Source organism: Scomber scombrus, chromosome 12, assembly GCF_963691925.1.
Source record: "Scomber scombrus chromosome 12, fScoSco1.1, whole genome shotgun sequence".
Lineage (NCBI taxonomy): Eukaryota > Metazoa > Chordata > Actinopteri > Scombriformes > Scombridae > Scomber > Scomber scombrus.
The window spans coordinates 1272073-1295022 of record NC_084981.1 but is presented as its reverse complement, the minus strand read 5'-3'; the positions used below and the strand labels follow the sequence as shown (position 1 = coordinate 1295022).

Here is a 22950-nt window from a genome sequence, read left to right as displayed (position 1 = left end):
TCATCTACATTAAAACAACAAAAAAATACACTTGCCCAAAGGAGGGGAGGGGGGGGGGGCTTTACTTAAACTACATGATGCTATATGTCACATGGTTACAGTTGTACAGTATGCTGATATTTTACATTTTATTTATGCCATCATATATTTTAGAAACTTGTAGAATGTCTGGAGTCTAGGGTGAACACAAAGCGGACATGATTTATTACTTAACATTAGTTACAGTCCACATTGGGATGTTTCAAACCATGATGGAAAGGACCGTGTTTTATTTTGAAAACCTTCACCCGGATGTTTTTGGTTTCTGTTTCCGGGCAAAGTGGGGCTTCTCATCACGTTGTCAGACGCTAACACAGCTTCCACACTGTGGGACAGAAAAGTTGGTGAATATTTGGTGTTGAGGTGAGTAACAACAGAGAGCCACCTTCATACTGACAGACACATACATAGATCGTATATTATGTACAGATGTCATTCACTCTGAACCCAGGCAGGTAATAGTCTTCCTCTCTGTATCAGTCATGTGTGAATGATCTGTAACATCATTGACCACTAGTCTGTGTCATATACATATCTGTGATCATTCATACTTTTAATCCATGGTTCACTAATCAGCTTTTTCCAAGATCTCTGAGAGATTCAGCTGAAAGCTCTGAACAAAGCTTGTAAGTGTACCTTGAGTTCTGAGTATATATGTCAATACCCTTCCCTTTTCCTGATTGGTTGTTTTTTTACTACCTTTGTAACTGATCTCAAAAGCACATCAGTGTTAAATCTGATAAGTGAGAATAGTTAGATGTATGTATGCAGTTAGAGCTAATGTTGATGTCTATGTTAATCTGTGGCAGCTGTATTTGGTTTCATAGAACCTGCATGTGTTGGGAATGATTCTTACTTTGTAGAATTCATTGTGTGGTTACATTGTTGGTTGTGATTGTGTTCTCCAGGCTCAGAGAAGACTCAGACATGAAGAACAGAGTTGGTGCCTGTATAGACGGTCGGCTCAGACAAAGAGTAGAGCAGGTACTTCTGTTTCTCCTCATTCTCCCACAGCTGCATGTTATCAGTTTACTGCTGTTCATTGTGTGTCTGAATGTAAAATATGTCTGATCTGGTTCATCTATTTTTTTTTTTTTTTAAACTTCAGTGATATTTTTCATCTTCAGTTGCTGTTCTGTTACTGCTGTGGTCTTTTTTCCAGAGAACCGTTCACAGTCTGCATACATTAATATCTCTATGTCTACTTGATTTAGATTGAGGCTCTGTCTTTTATTTACCTGTTGCCATGGTGAACTGTAGTGTTGGAGCTCCATTGATGATTTTTTTTTTTTTCATTCACTATGTACACACTCAGAGTGAACATTCTGTGTTGATTGGACAAACTCTGATCGAATGTTCAGGAACCGAAAACTCTTAAGTTTGTTAAACCTGATTTCTGGAATTCACCCCAAGTAAAATAACAATAACAACAATAACAACAATAACAATGCTCATTTATACAGTACTTCTATCAGACAGTAAGTCCTGCATAGAACAGGAGAATGTCATGCTGTTTTCATGTTATTTAATGTCCGCTGTTGACCAGAGACTGAGTCTGAATATCTGACATCAACATCTGTCATTTTGACCCTGTTTCATGTTCAATGTTGTTTTCAGTATCTGGAATCCAGCAGCAGTGAATATGTGGACCTGTCAGTCATGGCCTTAGAACTCCAAAAACTACACAGGTGAGTTCATCAGAACACATTCAAGTAACTACTAACTAGTAACTTTGCTCATCCTCTTCTACACTAAGTGACTGTAGCAGTCAGGGAAAGATCAAACAGCTTAGCTTTAATACTTCTGTATAGATAAAATGTATAGAATAATCCTTTTAAGCTGTCCAGTTCTGCCCTTTTTATCCAGCTCTCAGTTAAACAGCAGGACAAAGTACAGCCTGCATTATTGGCATAAAGTTAAATCAAGACTAAAACAGTTTGAACACAAAGTGAACATTAGAACCTCCATGAAGGATTTATTACAGAGCTGCTGTAGTAGCCTGGTGGACCTGGGTGTATTGTATATTAATATTTAGATATAAAATGAAGACATTTAGAGGGGCCAAAAACATAATACAAGACTCATCTCATCCTGACAATCACCTCTTCACTCTTCTGCCTTCTGGGAGGCGTTACAGGTCTATGAAGACCTGCACTTCCAGACTAAGGAACAGTTTTTACACATGTGAACACACTATTCAAAAATCCATGCTTTTTGGCAATAATTAATAATCTCCTGCTGGAGTGTACAATACAATATTATGTGTGATTATTATTATTATTAACATTATTATTTTTAGTAGTATTAATACGTTTATTTATTTATTCTACATTCGAGTGAAGGTTGATTGTGTTCTTTTATCTTTTTTTATCCTGCACTTTTTTTTAATCTTATTTGTTTGTAAGCACTGAAACTCCATTGTACAATAAACATATTCTATTCTATTCTATTCTATGATAAAATGATTGATCCTCTATTAATACCATGATTTTTAGCTGCATCACCCACTATGTAGGTTTTGTTGCATTTAATATGAATTAAAAGTCATAAGTGTTTGATAATTACCATGTTGTGTGTTTAGAATGGAGTATGGCAGAAGAAACAAGACAGCTTTTAGGATTCAAGTAGATAAAGGTAAGTAGATGGATGATTTACTGCATTATGAATGTTAACATTAAATATGTTTTCACAGTGATTCATTTAAACATTAAATTCATATTAATGGAATTGCTGACAAAAGGGTGATGATGAATTATTTAAATGATCATGTGCTCACAAGAGAAGACCTTATGTCAAGATAAAATCAATAATTACACACATGAACTCCACCATTACATACCAACCTGTCCTGTGTGTCTTTTAGGATTAAATACTTGTAGAATGTGTATTCTGAGGAGGTCTGAATTGCCTTATGTCTCTCTATCTTAGTGTATCAAGCAATCATGAATGAGTCTGGGTTGAATGATCTGGAGAGCAAACACCTGGCTAAGAAAGCAAAGCACAACCACACTGACACTGGGTAACACACACACTCTGATTACTACTCTAACATTCTCATTCTCTCTGCTTAATCTATACTTTGTGTTTAAATAGCAGCCTGTGTGTTCACAGTGACGGCAGCAGCAGCTCAGAGGAGTCAGCTGACAGTGATGATGACATTCTGGAGAACACGGTAAGAAGAGAGATGTAGATTAAACCTAAAGGCAGTCTACAGTATATATTTACAGTCCAGACAGTAAGTTATTGGACAGATACACATGAAGTCAAATAAAATGATCAGACTTAATATTTGTAGGAAAATCCTTTGCATTCAATGACTGTCTGAAGTCTTGGTCCCATACACATCAACAGAGGCTCTCTCAGCTGAAACTGAGACTACATATGATGATTTTGTCATACGTATCTGTCCCAATACTTTGGGCTTACCATAGGTGATTATATATAGGTGTAATAAGGGAACTGCAGTTGCGGAAGTCGGAGGTATAAAAGCTCAGAAATGGTTTGTGTTTTATTCTAGCACCTTATGGACTTCAGAAAACATCAAAAACACATATTCAGGAAAAGTTACCGGCTGACAGACTTGTTGTTTTTATTTAAACTGAGTTATTAACATTGTAAAAACTCTATGTAACTCTATGTAAGACGCATTGTAATAATGTAACAATGTAAAAACATGTCAAAATATAAACACACAGGCCACAGCTGTGCTATATGTTGGACTGTTGGTTAAAATGATGAGCACAGCCCTTTAGACAATGAGATCTAAACATTCCTTATTGTTGCTTTTCGCCATCCACAGCCCACCAACCACATGAACAGCTCTCTAGCATCTCTGTACCGGAAGGGGAACCCTGACTCCGGCACCTCGTCACCCAGGAGAGATCAGCCTGCTGCTGCTGCTGCTGCTGCTGCTGCTAACCCTCCTCCCAATGCAGAGACTCTTGTCTCATCAGGAGGCTGGTTCATCGATAAAGGCAGAGGCCCTGAGAAGAACATCTTCATCGACCTGTGTGAAGAGGAGCCAGCTAATACAGCAACAAATGTATGTTTTTACATGTGGATACTTCAGAATGTAATGCATGTGTCAGTCTGACCCCAAACTGCTCCCAAAGCCTGTGCATCCATGTGTAAGTGTTTGAATGTTTAGCAGCTCCTCCTGATGAGCAGGCAGCCAGCCATCAAGGTATGAAGGTGTGTGATTCTGCGTGAATGTGACATGCAGTGTGAGTCAGTATGAGTGGTTGGAAGACAAGAGAGACATTTTAGCATTTACCTCAGACTTTTACTTTGCTCAACTAGTGAACCAACTGCCATGTTTCTCAGCAGCAGAGAGATGTTCCCACGCTGGAGTCTGAGAAACGTCACAAAAAGTCAATAAAGAGGACGAAGACCTCCACTGAAACTACTGAGACTCAAACTCTGAACAAGAAAGGTAGGACTTTGTTTATTGTGCCAGGTAATTTAATAGATGAATCACTTAGTGTGTACCTTGTCAAAGATCATTACAGCTGACTGTGACGTCTGTGACACCAAAGTGTAAATTATTTCTCAGCAAAGTCAAAGTTACCGGAGCTGCAGAACCCCACGCTGAAGTTTGAAGATGTAGGTGGTAATGAAGAGACGTTAAAGGTTCGTACCTGTTCCTCCTCTGCTTTGTGCTGCACTGAATCATCTTTGACTGTAAAACAGGGATGGGCTGTCAGTCATCATTGTAAATCCTTCACAATGGGGCTTTAATTATTATTATTACTATTATCCATTCGTATTGTAACTTTCATGTGCTATGATTTGACTTGGTTGTAGGAGGTGTGTAAGCTGATGATACACATGCGCCACCCAGAGGTGTACCAGCAGCTGGGAATGGTTCCTCCAAAGGGTTTTCTCCTTCATGGACCTCCTGGCTGTGGAAAGACCCTGCTGGCCCAGGCTGTGGCTGGGGTGAGTAGTGAACAATGCCTGGGAAAGTTTAGCTTTATGTTCCTTAATAAAACATTATCCAGTAATATAATGTGTGGAGATGAACTTGTGATTTAATGCACATAGATTGTATGTTTGGATTTGGAGCGTAGTGTAGTGATATACTTGTAGTGAAAAGACCAGAGGTACTATACAGTATGAAGCAAGGAATCTCAGTCTGTATGTATGACTATCCTTCACATATGACTGCATATGAATGGGACAAGAGTCATCATTAAATGTGTGTGTTTTGTGTGACTGTGTGTTTCAGGAGCTGGAGCTGCCCATGTTGAAGGTGTCTTCTCCAGAGCTGGTGTCTGGAGTGTCTGGAGAGTCTGAACAGAAGCTCAGGGAGCTGTTTGAGATGGCTGTGGTCAGCAATGCTTTTCTTCTTCTTTAACATTACAGACTAGAGACTAGAGGATGTGCAGCAGATACAGATTTGCAGATACTCAAATGATGTGTCATCTCACACTGTATATTGTATACTAGGGGCAAGGGGGAAAATGATTCTTAGATTATTAGAACTAGATTATTGATGATAAATGATGCTGATCATGTCTCTCTGAACATCACTGGTTTGTTTTTCTCCCCTGCAGAGCTCTGCTCCATGTATCCTGTTCATAGATGAGATAGATGCCATCACCCCTAAGAGAGAGACGGCTTCTAAAGACATGGAGAGGAGGATTGTAGCCCAGCTGCTCACCTGCATGGACGGTAGGATACACTACTATAAGAGTGACGTGATCCATCCATCCATCTTTATTTATACAGCACCAAATCACAACAAAAGTCATCTCAAGGCACTTTACATATAGAGCAGGTCTAGACTGTACTCGCACGTGGTGACAGCAGCAAGGTAAAACTCCCCTTTAACAGGAAGTAACCTCAGGCAGAACCGGACTGTAACTGGGTGGCCTCAACTGGTTGGGGTTCAGAGGGAGAAGGGTGAGGGGGCCTCTGCCTCCCATTCTACTTTTAGAGATACTAGGAACCACAAGTAGGCCTGCATGCTGGGAGCGCAGTGTTCTAGTAGGTACATAAGGTACTATAAGCTCTTTAAGATATGATGGAGCCTGACCATTAAGAGCTTTAAAGTGAGGAGAAGGATTTTAAATTCTATTCTACATTTTACAGGAAGCCAATGCAGTGAAGCTAAAATAGGAGTAATATGATCTCTCTTTCTAGTTTTTGTCATTGTGATGTCATCAGCATTCTGGACCAGCTGGAGAGTCTTTAATGAGTTGTTAGGGCAGCCTGATAGTAATTAATTACAATAATCCAGTGTAAAGGTAACGTGAGCTTCTAGGATCTTTATCATTTTAAATACCTTTTTGTGGAGTTAGTTTCACATATTTGACATTTCAGTGGTTCAGCTTTTATGTTCCATAGCTGGCATGATGGTGTATACATGACAGGAGTTAATTCTTCCTAATGACACTAAACTGAAGCAGATGACTGTTCATGGTGGTGTTGAGTTGGCTTGTAGTGCTGTAGGTGTGATAATGTTTGTCTTGAAGTTCAGGATTTCTATTTATGGATCTATTTTTCTTGCTGTGGTGTTTGCTTGTAAGAACTGTTCCTCACTATATCCGCTCATAATGAGGACCACCACCATAACCAGATTGTTGCCTCCTGCTGGCCTGGAAGTGCAAATGCCCACATAGCCTGACCCAAATACAAACCCAACAATGACATGATTGTGATGATTGTACAGACAAAGAACAATGAACCCACTGGACTTCTTTTAAAAAAAACTAATTTATAACAGTCAGGAAGGAGAACAGTATGTTAAATATAGATATATAGGTAAAGAGCTTCTTTCTTTCTTTCTTTCTTTCTTTCTTTCTTTCTTATCATCTATGATTGATATAAACTGCTGTGCACACATGCAGTTTGGTCCAGGTGTGAAACAGATGGAGGCAGTATGCTGCAGTATCTGGAGGACTGATATATTGTGTTGCTTGTCTCCTCCCAGACTTGACCAGCCCCACAATGACAGCTCAGGTTCTGGTCATTGGTGCCACCAACAGACCAGACTCTCTGGACCCTGCACTCCGCAGAGCCGGACGCTTCGACAGAGAGATCTGCCTGGGCATTCCTGATGAAGCAGCTCGTCTCAGGTCAGATTGTGTTATGATTTTAGGGAAATGATTATTGTGCTAAATATTGTCATCCTGGTCATGTAGATTATTAGTTAGAATATGAATTGTTATTTGCACTTGAATCATGAACTTGCTGGTTTGTCATAGTTTCATCTATCCAGCTCACAGTTCACAACATCAACAGACACATCTGGTCCAACTGCTCTATTTGTTCATTCTGACTGAAGCTACTGGCTAGCCATCTAACTTTTATCACATCAATTGCATATATGTATAAAGCTCAGAGTCATTCATTTGTCTCAGAGCTTTACAGTCTACACAGTATACACCATCCTCTATCCTTACACCCTCCATTCACATAAGGAATTACAACAACAAAAAAACAGGATAAGTATTGATTATTTGGACATTCACATATTTAGTTCTTCAGGCTCTGTACTGCAGCATCTTCAGCTTTAAATAAAATATTGGATATTGCTTTAAAGTGCCGCTCAGCTTTAATTAGAGCAGGTTTACATCAATATAGGACGTGTGTGGGAGATGTAGCTATTTAACACAAAATCCCCAAAGTTTAGGGGTTCAAAATTATTAGACAGATTCACATGAAGTCAAACAAAATGTAATATTTAGTGTAAAATCAGTGACAGTGCAGTGAAATGACAGGCTGAAGTCTTGGAGCTATAGACATCAGGAGACCACATATTTTGTGGTGAAGCTCTCGCAGGCTTTCACTGACGCCTGCAGATCTTACTTGTCGTGGACTCTCTCTGCATGTAGTCTGGTCCTCAGCAGGTGGAAGCAGCTTCAAAGTACTTTGTATAAATGTCCTGTCATGTCTGAATGAAGCTGTAAGGAACAGTAATGTAAACATCAGCTGTGTCTGAATGACTAGAAGCCATCACATGACCAGATAGATAGAGCACATTTCATAGGTTTTAACAGACTGTGTCGTGCTCTATCAGGATCTTGAAGACATTGTGTCGGAAGCTGAAGCTGCCGGAAGACTTCGACTACCGGCAGCTGGCGCGGCTCACTCCAGGTTACGTGGGAGCAGACCTCATGGCTCTGTGCCGTGAAGCTGCCATGAGCGCCGTTAACAGAGTTCTTTTAGAAATGAGAGGACCGCAGCAGAGCCAAAGCCAGAGCTCCACTACAGAGATGTTACCAAGCAGAGCTCAGACTGACACCACCATGACAGAGGGAGAGGTCAGTGATCAGAACTGTGCAGCAGGATCCTGTGATGGTCCCCCGTCAGTCATCAACCCATTGCCTCAGGAAGAGTCAGCAGAGAGTCACCAGCAGGTATGAGCAGCTCCATACTGTCTCATTATTACATCATACTCATCTTTTATTCTTCTTCTGGTGTGGCAGCTTTGCAATATAACTTTAAATGACACTTTATATGTGCAATAATAAGGGAATGATGGCAGCATAATACACACACACACATAAAACGTGGAATGTCTTGTGTGTGTGTATTATGTGTTTCACCTTCCTTTTAGTTTAGTTTTTTTTATAGTTATACTATCTTTTAAAACTTTAACTTATGGTACCAGTAAGGATGGTTTTCATTTGGTTGTATATGTACAATGACCATAAAGACTATTCTATTCTATTCTTAAAGTTTCCAAAAATCAATAAAGTTATCAGTGTTTGATCTTTGAAAAGAAAAGTGAAAGAAAAAAAATCTGGGTCTGTTTTTAGTGTAAGTTGAACTGTTAATTAATGAATTTGTGGGCGTCAAAGTGCATTATTAGCTGCTCATTTGTATTTTCTCCTCATTTTTCTCTTTACTGTCTGCTACTAGAATCTTCTCAGCCATGCTTTTCACAATAGACAACCTCATTTACAGTACACTGTTTGCAGCAGGTCACAAACTCTTTAAACGTCCATTCTGAGTGAAAATTAATTTGATGCATTTGCTCCATTAAACCAGTTCTGGTATTTAATAGGTACAATTAGTAGAAACAAATATAATAAAAAACAAATATAATATGGATGACAATATTTAAATGGCAGGAATATTGGCATATATAACTGAAGAGCTGGACCTGTTGGACATGTTGTTACTGAATCACATCACATGCCTTTATTGTCATTACCAGTTTAAATACAATGACATTTGCTGTCTCTCATAAGGAAGAAAACTGTTTCCATTCACTATGCTCAAAACACACACTCACATACACACACACACAAAATAGAATAACTGTTAAATGAGGTTCAATATGATAATAAAGGGCTGTAAAAAGGATAGGCTAAAGTACATATGCAGTTACTGCACATCAATCCGTGGTTATTGTGGTGGTAGTGGGGGAGGGAGGGGCATTAGGGGGGTGGGAGTGAGAGAAAGTAATAGTATCTTAATGTAAAACCAGAACAATGTCATAGCAATTAACAGTCCTGTGTTCTGAGGGTCAGTGGCCTTTGTTAAATGTTAAATCACAGAATGTCTCTTGCTTACCTGCAACCTTTGTTTGTGATGTGTCCAGCAGGGGGAGCTGTGGCACCTTCTGCAGCTGCTAAAGAACACAGAGAGTCTGTCAGAGGAAGAGCTGGCCAGCCTGTCTATCCTCATGTCAGACTTTCAGGACTCTCTCTCCAGCGTTCAGCCCTCAGCCAAGAGAGAGGGCTTTGCCACCGTGCCTGATGTAACGTGGGAGGACGTTGGAGCCCTGCAGGACATCAGAGAGGAGCTCACCATGGCCATACTGGTAAATACATCCAACATCCAGCATCCATGATCCAGACTGAGAGATGAACTGTCCCCTCAGCACTGGGGTCATTACCTTTTTCTTTTAAATTCAAGCATCAACCTCACTGAGATGAGCCACCTCATTTTCATATCTGTTGTTATTCAGAGGTCCTCTCACCTGCCTGTATAAACTGAAGTTGTGGGTGTGGAGGAATGTGTTATAATCAGTGTTCTCTGTTATCAATGTGATCTTTGTCTTTTCATCTGGTGCTCAGACCATAGAGCCCACAGTCACTATGTTGTCACAGAAGAACGTGTGTTCGTGTGTGTTCGTGTGTGTGTGTGTGTGTGTGTGTTCCCTGCAGGCTCCAGTGCGTTCTCCAGAACAGTTCAAAGCTCTGGGGCTCAGTGCTCCGTCTGGAGTTCTCCTGGCTGGACCTCCAGGATGTGGAAAAACCCTGCTGGCTAAGGTTCCTCACCACTAACACACTTAATATTAATGATCTTAATATCAATGAAACATTTCAATTATACAATATCTAGTATTGTATAATTATGTATCAGATTAGCGCTCACAGTAACTATAATTACAGTATAACCTAATAGTTAATTTAGTCTAATATATTATATCTGTCTGTTGTGACTAGTTTGATTAAAGTCATTAAAAAGGCAATTCATGTTTAGTTAAAACAGTTGTGTATCAAACTTTATATATTATTTACAATAAATGTGTAGTTATGGTAACTACACATTATACAAAAGTCATGGTAAACTTAGTAATGGTTCATATATGGAATATACTCAAAATACCTCAATTCCAGCTACAGACTGAGATGCTTTTATTTTGAAGTTTTAAGGAAATACCCTGCCCTAAGCTTTAGCTCTGATGAAAATGTGTGTTCAAGATACAAAGTCTGTTGTTTTCTTTCCTTACTGTGAAACTGCAGCTTATTAATGAGTAAAATGCTCAGTTTGAATGAATGACAGCTGATCTGCTCATTAATGAAGCTTCTAAGGTTGTTGTCCAGTTGAACTCTTAAGTCTGCTATGTTTACAGCAGCAGATACATGTCTAGTGACAGGGAAACTATTTCTATATTTATTATTTAAATTCTGTATAATACACATCAGCCCGTCACTGTAATGTCACCAAACACCATCTCTGAAGAAATCATGTCTCTTTAAATCATGGAGGACACTGGATGACTTAAGTAAAGAGAGTTTCCTTAGTGTCAAACCAACTCAGTGAGAGTTCCTGGTCAGGTGTGTGACTGTGTGATGTCAGCAGACTGTGTCCTCACAGAGTATGAAGCTGCTCAGTGTCTCACTGTGTGTTACTGTGGTGTCTCCTGACAGGCAGTGGCCAATGAGTCAGGACTCAACTTCATCTCTGTCAAGGGTCCAGAGCTGCTCAACATGGTGAGTCACTGAGCTGCAGGCTGGCTGTGCAATACTGTGGAGTCAACACACACACTCACTTATTGTCTCATAACTCCATCTGTCAAATGTCTCAGACACTAATCATTTTCTTTTGTGTGTGTGTGTGTGCAGTATGTGGGAGAGAGTGAGCGGGCTGTCAGACAGGTCTTTCAAAGAGGACGCAACTCATCTCCGTGTGTCATCTTCTTTGATGAGATCGATGCTCTGTGTCCTCGCCGCTCAGGCCATGAGGTGAGAGGAATGGACCGGATGATTTAGAAAGGAAATAAATGCATGCAGCACCTGCACCGTGAAGTTGATTATACACACTAGAGGCATCTTAAAGACAGAAAAAGCAGTGGGGTTACATTCAGTGTGTCAGCTTGTCATTTCCTAACAAGCTGACATCGTCAGTGTAGAGGTTCACATAGAAAACTATGTGTTTGAATGTGTGTTACCCTAATAATCAATTACAATACGGAGTACAGCATACAGTAAAAACTCTTGAACAGATGTGAGGTATGTATTTATCCAAGTGTCAGTCATGTAACATCTCCATCAAATCCTACACTGTCAGTGTTGTAGTGCTTGTATCATGTTTCATCACTCTAACTATTCATTTTTGTTCTCGAAACAAAAGCATGAATGTGAACCAAGGACCTGCACACGGCTTGGCTAAAGGTGCCTTTAGCAACAGCCCATTTGCCCTCTTTGGCTAAGTTGCCCCTTTGGAATGAAATGGTTAATGGACTTTACTTAAAGCACTTTTCTATTTTTTTGACCACTCAAAGTGCTTTTACACTACACGTCTCATTCACTGATGACAGGAGCTACCACACAGGGTGCAAACCTGCTCATCAGGAGGAAACTAACCTGTCACACATATATTTATGTTGGCACAGCAACAGGAGCAATATGAAGTTAAGTATCTTGCCCAAGGACACATCGACATGTGGACTGGAGGAGATTTATTTTTGCTGTTTTAGCTGCATACATACAAGTATCCTGTATGACTTGCCATGTCATCCAAACTTTAATTATTTTATGATAGGCATGACTCCAGGCACACAGATAAAAAAAAAACCAAGACATGATGCAAAGCAATGCCTTATGCCCCCTGTCATGTGACGCTGCTGCGTTCAAAAGTACGTAGGGTGAGTCTTTTGAAGGAAATGATGAATGATATAACCAATGAGATGCCCTATGTATACAAATATGCTTCTGAACAATGCACATCTTGTCATGTTTGCATCACATCTCACAATATTACCTTATATTATTCTATCACATGTATCAATATTAGCAAGCTGGCATACAAGCATTACAGTAAGGGTTAGATTAGAGCATTAGAGCCTCTCAAAATGTCTGTGCACATCCTTGATGTGAACTTATCCTCCAATACTTTACAATATGATCAGCAAACATGATAATTATGTTTAAACCTTATTCTAAAAAAATGAGACCAAAAGTTATAATTGCTATTTCAGTAAGTACAGAAGCTGCAAACAGGAAGACTTTTCAACAGACAAAAAGATGAAATATCCTCTAAATGTGAAAACTAGATTTTTACTTGAAGAGCAGCCCACTGGTTGTGGTCTGCATATGATCTACTGTATAATTGCATGTTTTCCACTGTTCATGCAGCTTGTTATAGAAGTGACATGATGACATATATGTGTGTTTGAACAGTGTGTTTGTGTGTTTAGTCAGGAGCCAGTGTGAGGGTGGTCAACCAGCTGCTCACAGAGATGGATGGTTTAGAGACTCGACAGCAGGTCTTCATCATGGCTGCAACCAACAGACCAGGTACAGATCTAGCTTCAGTCAGTCCTGAACACCTCAAAGACATACTGAAGTCTGGACAGGGTTCCCAGTCTTTTTAACAGATCATTTTCCAGGACATTTCCAGGACATTTCCAGGACATTTCCAGGACATTTCCAGGACCGTTTCAATGACATGAGCTGTTGTGTCAGATGGAGATCATGTCTCAGACTAACATGTCTCCTTTAAAACATGTGTGTTAATCTATATCTATACCTCATCTGTTTAATCAGTCCTTAGATATTATAACCATGATTGATGGCTGTCGCACCTTCCCAGACACACACACACACACACACATGCACGCACGCACGCACGCACACACCTGCAGTCCTTACCTACTTGTCTGGCTATATTTATATATATTATCATTATCTCACCTCTTTTCTCTCTTTTTTTTCAACACTTTGGATGAAAAATAAAAACTCAACTCTGACAACACAAAAAAAGCATTACTAAAAAATTCAAATTTGTAATTTGTATTTGATTCAAACAGGGACAGTGCACAATAAAACATGAACCTTGTATAAAACAAGGAGAGATACATTGCACCGGGTTTTAGCAAGTTGCTATTTTCCACCTGTAGTAATAAATTCAAGAAGACCAAACTCTGCAGAGCACATATGTACCTGCAGCATGTTCAAGTGAAAAAGAACAAAACTATGAAACAATTCCTCAGTAAAACGTTTAGTCTCAATAACAATGGAACATTATTAATATATATTATTGTTTAAAGTGACGGAGCGTTACAATTATAAACATAAAGCCAACAGCTACTAATGTTGGCATTAGAAAGATCAGTCCACTCACATGTGTCTTCACTAACCTCCTGTACTATCACCTGTGGAAGTCTAACTTTATCTGAATTTCAGATGCAGATCTTAATTCCCTTGCAGCAAAAGACAAAAAAAAAGTGTATTCTCTGTTGTTTTCTAGAACATTTTACTATTTCTCTCATTTCCAAGAGTGGAAAACTGGTCTAAAACATTCCAGGTTGTTCTTGCTGAACTAAGCTGAGGTGTTTCCAGCTGCTGGGTTTGTTACAATGGGAAAACAGCTGGAATCATTGTATTTTTCGGGCATTTTGCATCCTGTAACAAGGATGTTAAACTAAATTCAGTATTTGTTGTTCTTCTAAAAAAATTCACAGCCTTCTTTGTCTTGTCTTGTCAGATATTATCGACCCTGCCATACTGAGACCAGGTCGACTAGATAAAACCTTGTATGTGGGTCTGCCTCCTCCAGCAGACCGCCATGCCATCCTGCTCACCATTACTAAGGTAAACGTTAGCCAGAGGAACCAGAGGGGGCCCTAAAGTTAATGGAAAGTTAAGTTAACATGAATGCAGAAGCTTTATGTGACTAAAGTGTGTTTGTGTGTGGATGTGAGTGTATGTGTGTGGGGGCATGGTTGGTTAGAAAGAGAGAAAGACCCTGTTCACATCTGACATTCACATGCGAGATCTTCCCCACTCTATATGCAAATACACACATACACCAAATTCAGTGTTGTGTTGTAAGTGGTGGGTGGAGGCTCCATGTCCCCTCCATCCAAAGCTGTGTTCAACATATTTTATAACAGGATGAACAAATATACATTGTATGCTTATCCATAGAAAACAGAATGAAACATTTAGCTTCTGAAATATATTTTAGACAGAAAAGCTCTTTTCTGGTTTTGGTGAATTTCCTTTTTTTTTTTTTATTCACATGAAAATGGAAAAACAAAACAATGAATTTCTTTATCCTGTTATAAAATAAGTTGAACACAGACCAAGAGGCAGTAAAACAATTCCTGTGTCTAGTCTGCTGGAAAATAGAGGGAATCAGTCTAGTAGGTGGTTCCAGTATACATTGGGCCAGATGCATTTCTTGAATTCGTTGTTTTTATTTCATGAGGTGGACCGTGTGCCATGTCGCATTCACCAAACACTCGTATCACCAGGAAACAGTCGTAAATGAGCTTCGTAAACATGATGAATCCCACCTGTTCTAAATGAACGCGCGTTCCTGAGAATAGTAAATTAACATGAATGACGCCCCCAAAATACCATATAAGGTCAGACGACCGGCAGGTTGTGGAGAAGCTCCATTCATGAAAATGGCACTAAAGACTAAGAATAAGAACTTTATGAGTTCTCAGACTGAGGCCCCTGCTCTCAGAAATAGATCAACAGAAACACAGATTATTATTTAGTGTTAGTGGAATTAAAGGTCCTGAGAAAGACAAAGAATGAGGAAAAATGCTGAGAACGCTGTCTCAGCTGTTGTGCACCATCACAGAAATAGAAAAAAATGATTTCACATTAATTAGATGCCAAAAAACCTGATATTGTTGGCACAATGCCATAAGACAGTTAGACAGCAACAGTCATGTTTTATTGCTTTGGAGATGAGCAGGTTGGTTGTACATGACAGGTATGACAGGTCTGCACCACTCGTAAATGTTGTTTGTACCTAAGAGAAAATCCTAAATACGAGAAAATTGGTGAATGCAGCAAATTCTAGTTAATCACACAAATCTGTGAGTACGAGTGTGTCTTGCATCTGGCCCACTGTGTTTACACTGCTCAAAGAATGTGGTCACATTCAACCTCCCAGTGTGATCTGAGTGATCAAATCTCAGTATGTTTTACAGTAGGTGCATTCACACCTGTACTTAGAGCTGTCCACCTGTGATCCAATCACCTGAAATGAGATGTTAAAGCCTGGTGTAAACAGAGCCAAAGAGAATTTGGAATAAATAGGATTATCCCAACTCATCCAAACAAATCCATGAGGTTCAATTGTGGTAAAAAAACAGTTCCTGTGTATTTTCCAAGGAGAAGTCCTTTAATCCAGTGTGTCATTAATCTCTCTTTCCCAACAGCATTGGAGGAGATTCTGGAGATCCAAACTGACACTTAAATGTTGAGAAACTCAGACTGGGAAATACACACACCTACTGGCCATGTGGCTTATATTTTACCATGAGTTGGTTACAATGTGAACTCTGGTGTAACTCTGCTCCACTACTCTGACACTCATTAATAGATTTTCCTGAGGTTGGTTTCACACTGCGCTGGTTTTTTGTGTGGTTGTGATTACATTATTGGATTATATGTGTTTACTGTGGGGAAACATAGATGAACTCTCCACAGGTGTGTGGTGATGTCATTCTAACAGCTGGTTGACGCAGAAGGATGATAGGATCAAATGTGTGAGTAACCGGTGTAGAAGTGGTGAGAGTTGTGAGCTGTGGATCCCTGTGGACGGAGTGGTTATGTGCTGCAGCAGCAGTGAACTGTGTATAGGCTCTGTGTCGGCTGCCTGGCCTATCATAGGACAATGTGGACACAGCTACCCAATGACAATCTTCCTTCAGCACGAGCAAAGAACATTGACACATTTTACTCGGATGATACTTGTAAAAAGTACCTTATCCATACCGGATACTATGTCAACCCTAAAACACACACACACACTCACACACACTCGTTCGTTCGTACGTACAAACTGGGGACATTGCAGTTGTTTAGTGTGTCTTAATAAGTATGTCGCCAGGCAACTGAATGAATGCTTGGGACCATGTTTGTACTGAATGTACAGAGATGAAATAGTTTTTGATCTTCTCAATTGAATGATTGATTGTGTGTGTGTGTGTGTGTGTGTGTGTGTGTGTGTGTGTGTGTGTGTGTGTGTGTGTGTGTGTGTGTGTGTGTGTGTGTGTGTGTGTGTGTGTGTGTGTGTGTGTGTGTGTGTGTGTGTGTGTTATAGGGGGGAACCAAACCTCAGCTGGAGCAGGATGTCAGTCTGGAAGAGATCGCCCATGATGAGCGCTGTGACTGCTTCACGTAAGTCCTCCGACTCTGAATATATTCATACTGTTTCTCCTGCTTTTACTCTGAAACATCATCTGGATGTGTGTGTGTGTGTGTGTTTGATGCAGTGGAGCTGACCTTACTGCATTACTGAGGGAAGCATCTGTTAATGCCCTGAGAGCCTACATGAAGTCCCAGCATTCCACAGCTGCTTCTCTCTCTTCAGGTAACCTGCTTCCTGCTTCTGCATACTTGTATACTATTAAGTATTTACACAGTGACCTAGAATGTCAGATGAGGCCGGAGGTTATGATCAGAAACACCTCCACGCTTTCACTTCACTGTTGAGTTCTGGTTGTGTTAAATCTAAACAGCATGAAATTATGTTTATTTACATTACATGAGGCAATTATGTTTTGTCTTTTAGTGTAGCTCTGTAGTTAACCCTTACATACTGTTCAGGTCAAATGTGACTCATTTTGACATGTGACAGCTGTAAAAACACCCCAAATGTCTTTTACTCTGAAATTTGACGACATTTCCTAAAGTGGCCCAAAATGCACAAAATGAAAATATTTTAATATGTTATACTTTTGTATAGATGCTACACATTTTAGTCCATTGAGGCTGTTCTGGGTCAGATTTGATCCGTATCTATTGACATGTGTTTTAGTTAAATGAATAGTTAATAGTTTTAATAAGGATTTCTTTTTATGATGTAGCAGTGAAGACTGATGGCTCTAATGGTTATACAATAAACCCCACACTTCCATAAAGTTCTGCTCATTTAACCTTTACATAAAATACATTTCCATCATTATTACTATGTTATATTTTCATGTCTTAGGTAAAATAGGACATGATATTGTGTGATAGGAGATGTTTAGTGGTGTAAAAGCTAAAAAATACACTCTCTCTGCTCTCTGAAACATGAATCAAGGTTTAATCACATTTATTGATCAGTCAGATCCACTATTGATGCTTTCTAAACACATCTGTGGTTCAACATTTGGTACATTATGTTACAGTATGTAAGGGTTAAAGTCATGTTTCTGTGGTGCTGCAACAGGACAGATTGTAACTGACTCATGTAGCAAAGCCCACTCATGTCTTCACCTGCAGCCAGACTCCTGATCACAACTATAATACACAGAGTTAACAGCACAAACAGTGATTTGTGTTGACTTCCAGTAGTTTTTAGAACAGGACAGTGTGCTCTCTCCCTCAGCTAACAGGTTAACAGAAACAGCTGTGCAGGAGGAAAGGAGAGAAACACAATTCACAAGTGTAATTAGCATTTTATTGCTGATATGAGTAGACACAGCAAGTTGGGAACTGATAGTTACAGTAACTTTAACATGACAGGACTGTCTCTGCTGTTCAGTTGGCATAAAGCTGTGTTCATTGTCACACACAGGTCACACATACTCCTGTGGACCTGTCGCTGACATCAGAGTGAGCAAACAGAACTTTGAGGATGCCTTCAAGAAAGTCCGTCCATCTGTGTCCAAAAAGGTAACAAAAAAAGTGTAACAGGACATAACATCTAAATTGACTGTTTGACAATAAGGAAAATATAGAAAGTACATATTTGTGACTTGTTTCTTCTAGTATCCTGATATGACCTGTACACTACACCACATTTGTACAATTGACAATTCTCTTTTCTTGGACATGTGACATCCCACTTTACAGTTTGGTGCATGCAGTGTTAGTCATGTGAACACAGCTCTGTTTGCCTCTTGGCTTCTTCGTGATAGTCAGGCTGAAATGTTTAGTTTCACTTAGTCTCACAGATATGAGCAGTCTGAAACTAGGCTAGCTTCTGTCGAGCCAGACCAGACCACAGGCCTGAGTCTGGCCTCAATAAGTTAACACATGCAGCAGTGCAGCAGCTGGGCTTTGTACTTTATTCCCTCAAATCAGGTCAATGTGTTCATGTTAGTCTTCTCTCCACACTCTATACAGTGTTCAACATCCTGTCCATTCATTGTAATCAAAGTTCCTACCAGGCTGAAACACTGAAACACACACATACTGTAGCAGACTGTCAGGCTGAGCTAATGTCTGCCAACATGTATGAATGACATGACAATAAGAAACACTCATGGCTCTTGGTTTTTTCAGTTAATACTGAACCTAATGGTTAAAATTGTGATAATACAGGTTATATATTTGTATATATTCATATTTGTACATATCATTTTCTTTAGTTTGGTAATGTTACTGCTGTGGAGTCACTATTGTAAAATAAGGCTTTGTTGCTGTATAAGTTGTCAGGACATGGACAAGGTTTATACAATGTTTTTATTGGCCCAGTTTAAAACTTCGGGTTCTTGTCAACATGTATTTTCAATTAAAACAATTCAATTAAAAAAAAGACTTCAAGAGTCAAAAAGACACTGAGTCAGGCACAGTTCAGTGCAATATTTGATTTATTGTGCATAACACCAGTAAACCAGAGCTACCCATCAGAGGTCCCTGACCCTGACTGTTCTCTCAGACCTGATGTCAGCTATGGCCTTGAGTCTTTGAAGGTTTACTACAGCTCTAATACATCCATGGCTTTTTTATCAGCCATGCTGGCCTAACAGCAATGCTGCTCTGTGACACCATCATTTTCTATTGTTGGATATTTTTAGTATATTTTACCTTCATTCCTATAGTGAATAATTATATAACTTAATCAATACTATATCATGCTGTTAAATGTGTTCTAATGGACACCAGATAGTTTGCTAGATTTCATTAATTTTAGTGAATGAAGTATTTGAAAGACACCAAATTGAAATTCAAGGGAACATAAATGAGAAACCTTTATGCACGAATGATCAATACAGATTAGTAAGGTTTGCTTACCAGACATTTGATGTCAGATGTTTGTACTTGACCATTTTTACACATCAGTAGTTTTTAGGTATTCACATTTCAGTGAATACCTAAAAACTACTGAGGTTCAATATCAGCTCTAAATGTATTTCCACTGTTTGATCCTCCTATCAGAACTCATGATTTATGAAGTTCTTCTGTATTAAACAGTTGTGTGTATATATTGTGTTGTACAGGAACACCTAACAGAGTAATGTAGTGCTTCATTATGTGTCCATGATTCTGACAGATAATGACAGACAGCTCTGTGTTGTACTATCAGCTCACTGTCTTATAACCTCGCCCGAACCAGTCCCACACTAAACACTGCAACATCATTTCATTAATAATACTTAATAATAAGTCTTTGCTTCCTCGCCTGCAGCACTCAGACAGGTGTTTGCTGTGGGACAGATGTGGGGCTGCAGTCCTTCTTTAGATCCTTTTTAAGCAGTTCAGGATCAATGTCTGTGTGAAAACCACAAACATGCATTGACTCTGTGTCTTTGTGTCTGTGCAGGACCAGATGTCATACAAGCATCTCAGAGAATCCCTGAGCAGATGAGAGCGGAACGGAAGCACGGGACTCACCAGCAACAGATCAACCTCTCCACTCACTTTACTCTCCACATTTCTAACAGTCACAATCACATGTGGAATCATTCTACTGATTCCTGTTTTTATAATAAAAAGTATTTGTTGAATCCTGTCTCTGAACTCAGTAAACTGTGATAGCAGATATGTATACTCACTCATTTATTGATGTTGTTCATCAGACAATCAGTCGTTCATTGTCAACATCCCAACATCATCATAAATCCTTAGCATGCAGGCAGTGATGTGTGCTCACAGTTGGACATTTGGTCTTAACACAGATGTGATGTATTTATTCTCATAACATTAACCTTTAAACTGGTGAGAAACTCCTACACCCAGAGGAAGGGTTAGGGTGTCCCAACATTTATTTTTGTTTGTTTTAAATTGGGATACCCAAACTATTTTACTGCTGGGTGAGCACTAGACCCTGGGGAAGTGGTTTGTCCACCCTGATCCAGTCTCTTTTTTTTAGCACACTGATGATGCCTAGAGTATATGTGATATAATGAATAATACGTTCTTTACACTACTATGTAAGCAGTAACAAATGACACAATATAAGATATAAGTAAATAAATGGATAACTTTAACCTTCTAACGTTAGGGTTAAAATACTCCTGACAGATATCACTAACAGTGAAGTAGTATCTGTGTGCATTTGGAATGACACCACAGTAGAAATAAAGACGTGACACCTGTGTTGTGTGAATGTGATAAAAGGGAAGGACTTCACTTTCCAGGCTGCTGCATTTTCTACAAACCTCAAGTGCCCATGTAGGAAATATGCTAATCACATCAGATTGATTGATGTACTATACTAAATTAATATTACATAAAACAAGTAGAATACAAATTCTAACTCAGGGCAAAATACTGCTATTAATGTGCAAATTGAAAGTGTGCATTGCAAATGACTATTGTAAGATTTACCTGAACATTCAAGCTGTAAAAAAAAACTTACCATTTACATAATCAGTCTCATTTTCACCCAGAGGTGCAGAGGTAGGGATATGGGTGCAGTCTATGGCACCAAGCACTCTGAGGAACTGTATGAAAGGAGGAGGCTGCATTTAATATACGACAGTGTATGTCATAGTGATTACATCATTTACAGATTAACTAGTCATATAGGTTTATGTCTAACTTAGCTGCATTATAAAAGTCCTCTTTTATGGAGTGTGTGGGCATGTGGCCAGAGAACACGACACAGACATCCAATAGCTCTGTTAGAGCACATGCCACCTCATCAATGGCACTGTGCTAGGTTTTCAGTGATGATCATATAGGTCATTTTAAAAGAAGGTTCCATCAGGCAAATCAATGATTTAATCATCTGAATGTGAGTAGTGTATGATTGATAAAGACAGCCTAACAATATCAGACACCTTTCTTCAGTGCATTGCTCTGGCCTGGTTTTACTCTTCACTGATTGGTGACAGAAAACAGAAGGAAGGGCTGTGTCCTACAGGAAAACACTGTAGAAGCTGTTTTTAATGTTTTAATGTACTTCACCTGAGCACTGTAAAAAGCAGCATTGTACCTCATGAGAGCGCTGAAGATAGCAGTGTTCTGACATGTAAAATAACATAAAAACAGCACTTTCATGTAAATCAAGTGAAAATAGAGGCAAATTATGGTACTTACATTTCCATATTCCAGGCCAACATAACATAAACATGTTTGTAGGAACTAACCACACTGAGTTGCTAACAGAGAGGGTGACCTGGTGCATACTGGACAAACAGAGGAGAAGTAGATGACTAATGTGTTTTCATGGCCTTTATCAGAACAGCTTCCTGTGTACTGCAGTAAAGAGGAAGCTGTGGGGCAGGTGGGGCAGGATGGAGGAGAGGAAGGGGAACAAAAACTTGTTTAAAAGTTAAACATTCAATAAGGAGGAAACAAGTAAAACTGTGAAATTCTTTTTATTCATTTATTTCATCAGCTTTAACATAGTCAAAATTAACTTTATGGAAAAGAATCATCATAGAATCAGCCAGTTCAATACCAACCATCATTTGGTTGCTAAATAATGAAACACAAAGGACACGACCTCAGTAGTAGCTACAGTTCTATCTGTACAACTGTAGGATAAAGTCTTAAAAACTAAAAACAAACCAACAATGATTTGAACTTTAAACACTTTTTTTCAATCATTGGCAAACAGTCAATAAATTCTTAAAATTTAAATTAAGACCACAGACGTGGAATTCAGAAGTAAGCTTGAAGGCACTAATGAGTGACGCTTTCATCACACATACAACACTATTTAAAACTGACTCATGTATATAAATGCAGGTTGTACAATGTGATACAATAAAGTGTTAAAAAGCAAAGCAGTGAAGAAGTAATGGTCATAGGCCAGAAGAGGTCAGCTTCTACATTCAACATATAAAGCCACCAATGCAAGCCTTCCCATAAACTCACTACGTGTGATATGAAACACACCAGCTCACACACGACAGCAACATGTTGCTATATTCATATGAAGGGGTCTAAATGATGAGTGGATTCACTCAGAGTTCAACTTTGGTCCAGTTACTAACACACGCACACCAAAAACAGTCCAACTGTTGGGTCTAAAATACAGGCACATATTGAAATTCATTCCATTGTATACAATTCATCTGTGTAACATGGTTTGTACTCA

The 22950-nt window shown here is 39.2% G+C and overlaps 1 protein-coding gene across 3 annotated transcripts; it reads left to right on the top strand.

The window, feature by feature from the left end:
• The first annotated feature begins 346 nt into the window (after positions 1-346).
• nvl (nuclear VCP like) lies at positions 347-20406 on the top strand. 3 transcript variants are annotated; one of them, XM_062430201.1, is made up of 24 exons: positions 347-402; positions 948-1023; positions 1657-1727; positions 2621-2673; positions 2968-3058; positions 3151-3211; positions 3839-4081; positions 4363-4471; positions 4592-4668; positions 4843-4977; positions 5267-5368; positions 5595-5712; positions 6974-7118; positions 8063-8402; positions 9593-9814; positions 10161-10265; positions 11151-11213; positions 11346-11465; positions 12920-13019; positions 14209-14315; positions 16792-16868; positions 16964-17061; positions 18253-18350; positions 20224-20406. In XM_062430201.1, exons 2-24 carry the CDS (start codon positions 967-969, stop codon positions 20266-20268), a joined length of 2637 nt encoding a protein of 878 aa, XP_062286185.1. In that variant the 5' UTR covers positions 347-402; positions 948-966; the 3' UTR covers positions 20269-20406. The 3 variants fall into 3 exon arrangements, with proteins under 3 accessions (XP_062286185.1, XP_062286184.1, XP_062286186.1); XM_062430200.1 differs by lacking the exon at positions 347-402 and adding an exon at positions 620-665; XM_062430202.1 differs by lacking the exon at positions 347-402 and adding an exon at positions 621-665 and having other exon boundaries at positions 4366-4471.
• Positions 20407-22950: the final 2544 nt, after the last annotated feature.

Bases quoted from the DNA above. Each gene is read 5' to 3' on its own strand.
- nvl (XM_062430201.1), top strand. From the start codon at position 967: ATGAAGAACAGAGTTGGTGCCTGTATAGACGGTCGGCTCAGACAAAGA. The intron at 10,266-11,150 runs GTTCCTCACCAC...GTCTCCTGACAG, and splicing joins GAAAAACCCTGCTGGCTAAG to GCAGTGGCCAATGAGTCAGG. The intron at 18,351-20,223 runs GTAACAAAAAAA...GTGTCTGTGCAG, and splicing joins GTCCATCTGTGTCCAAAAAG to GACCAGATGTCATACAAGCA.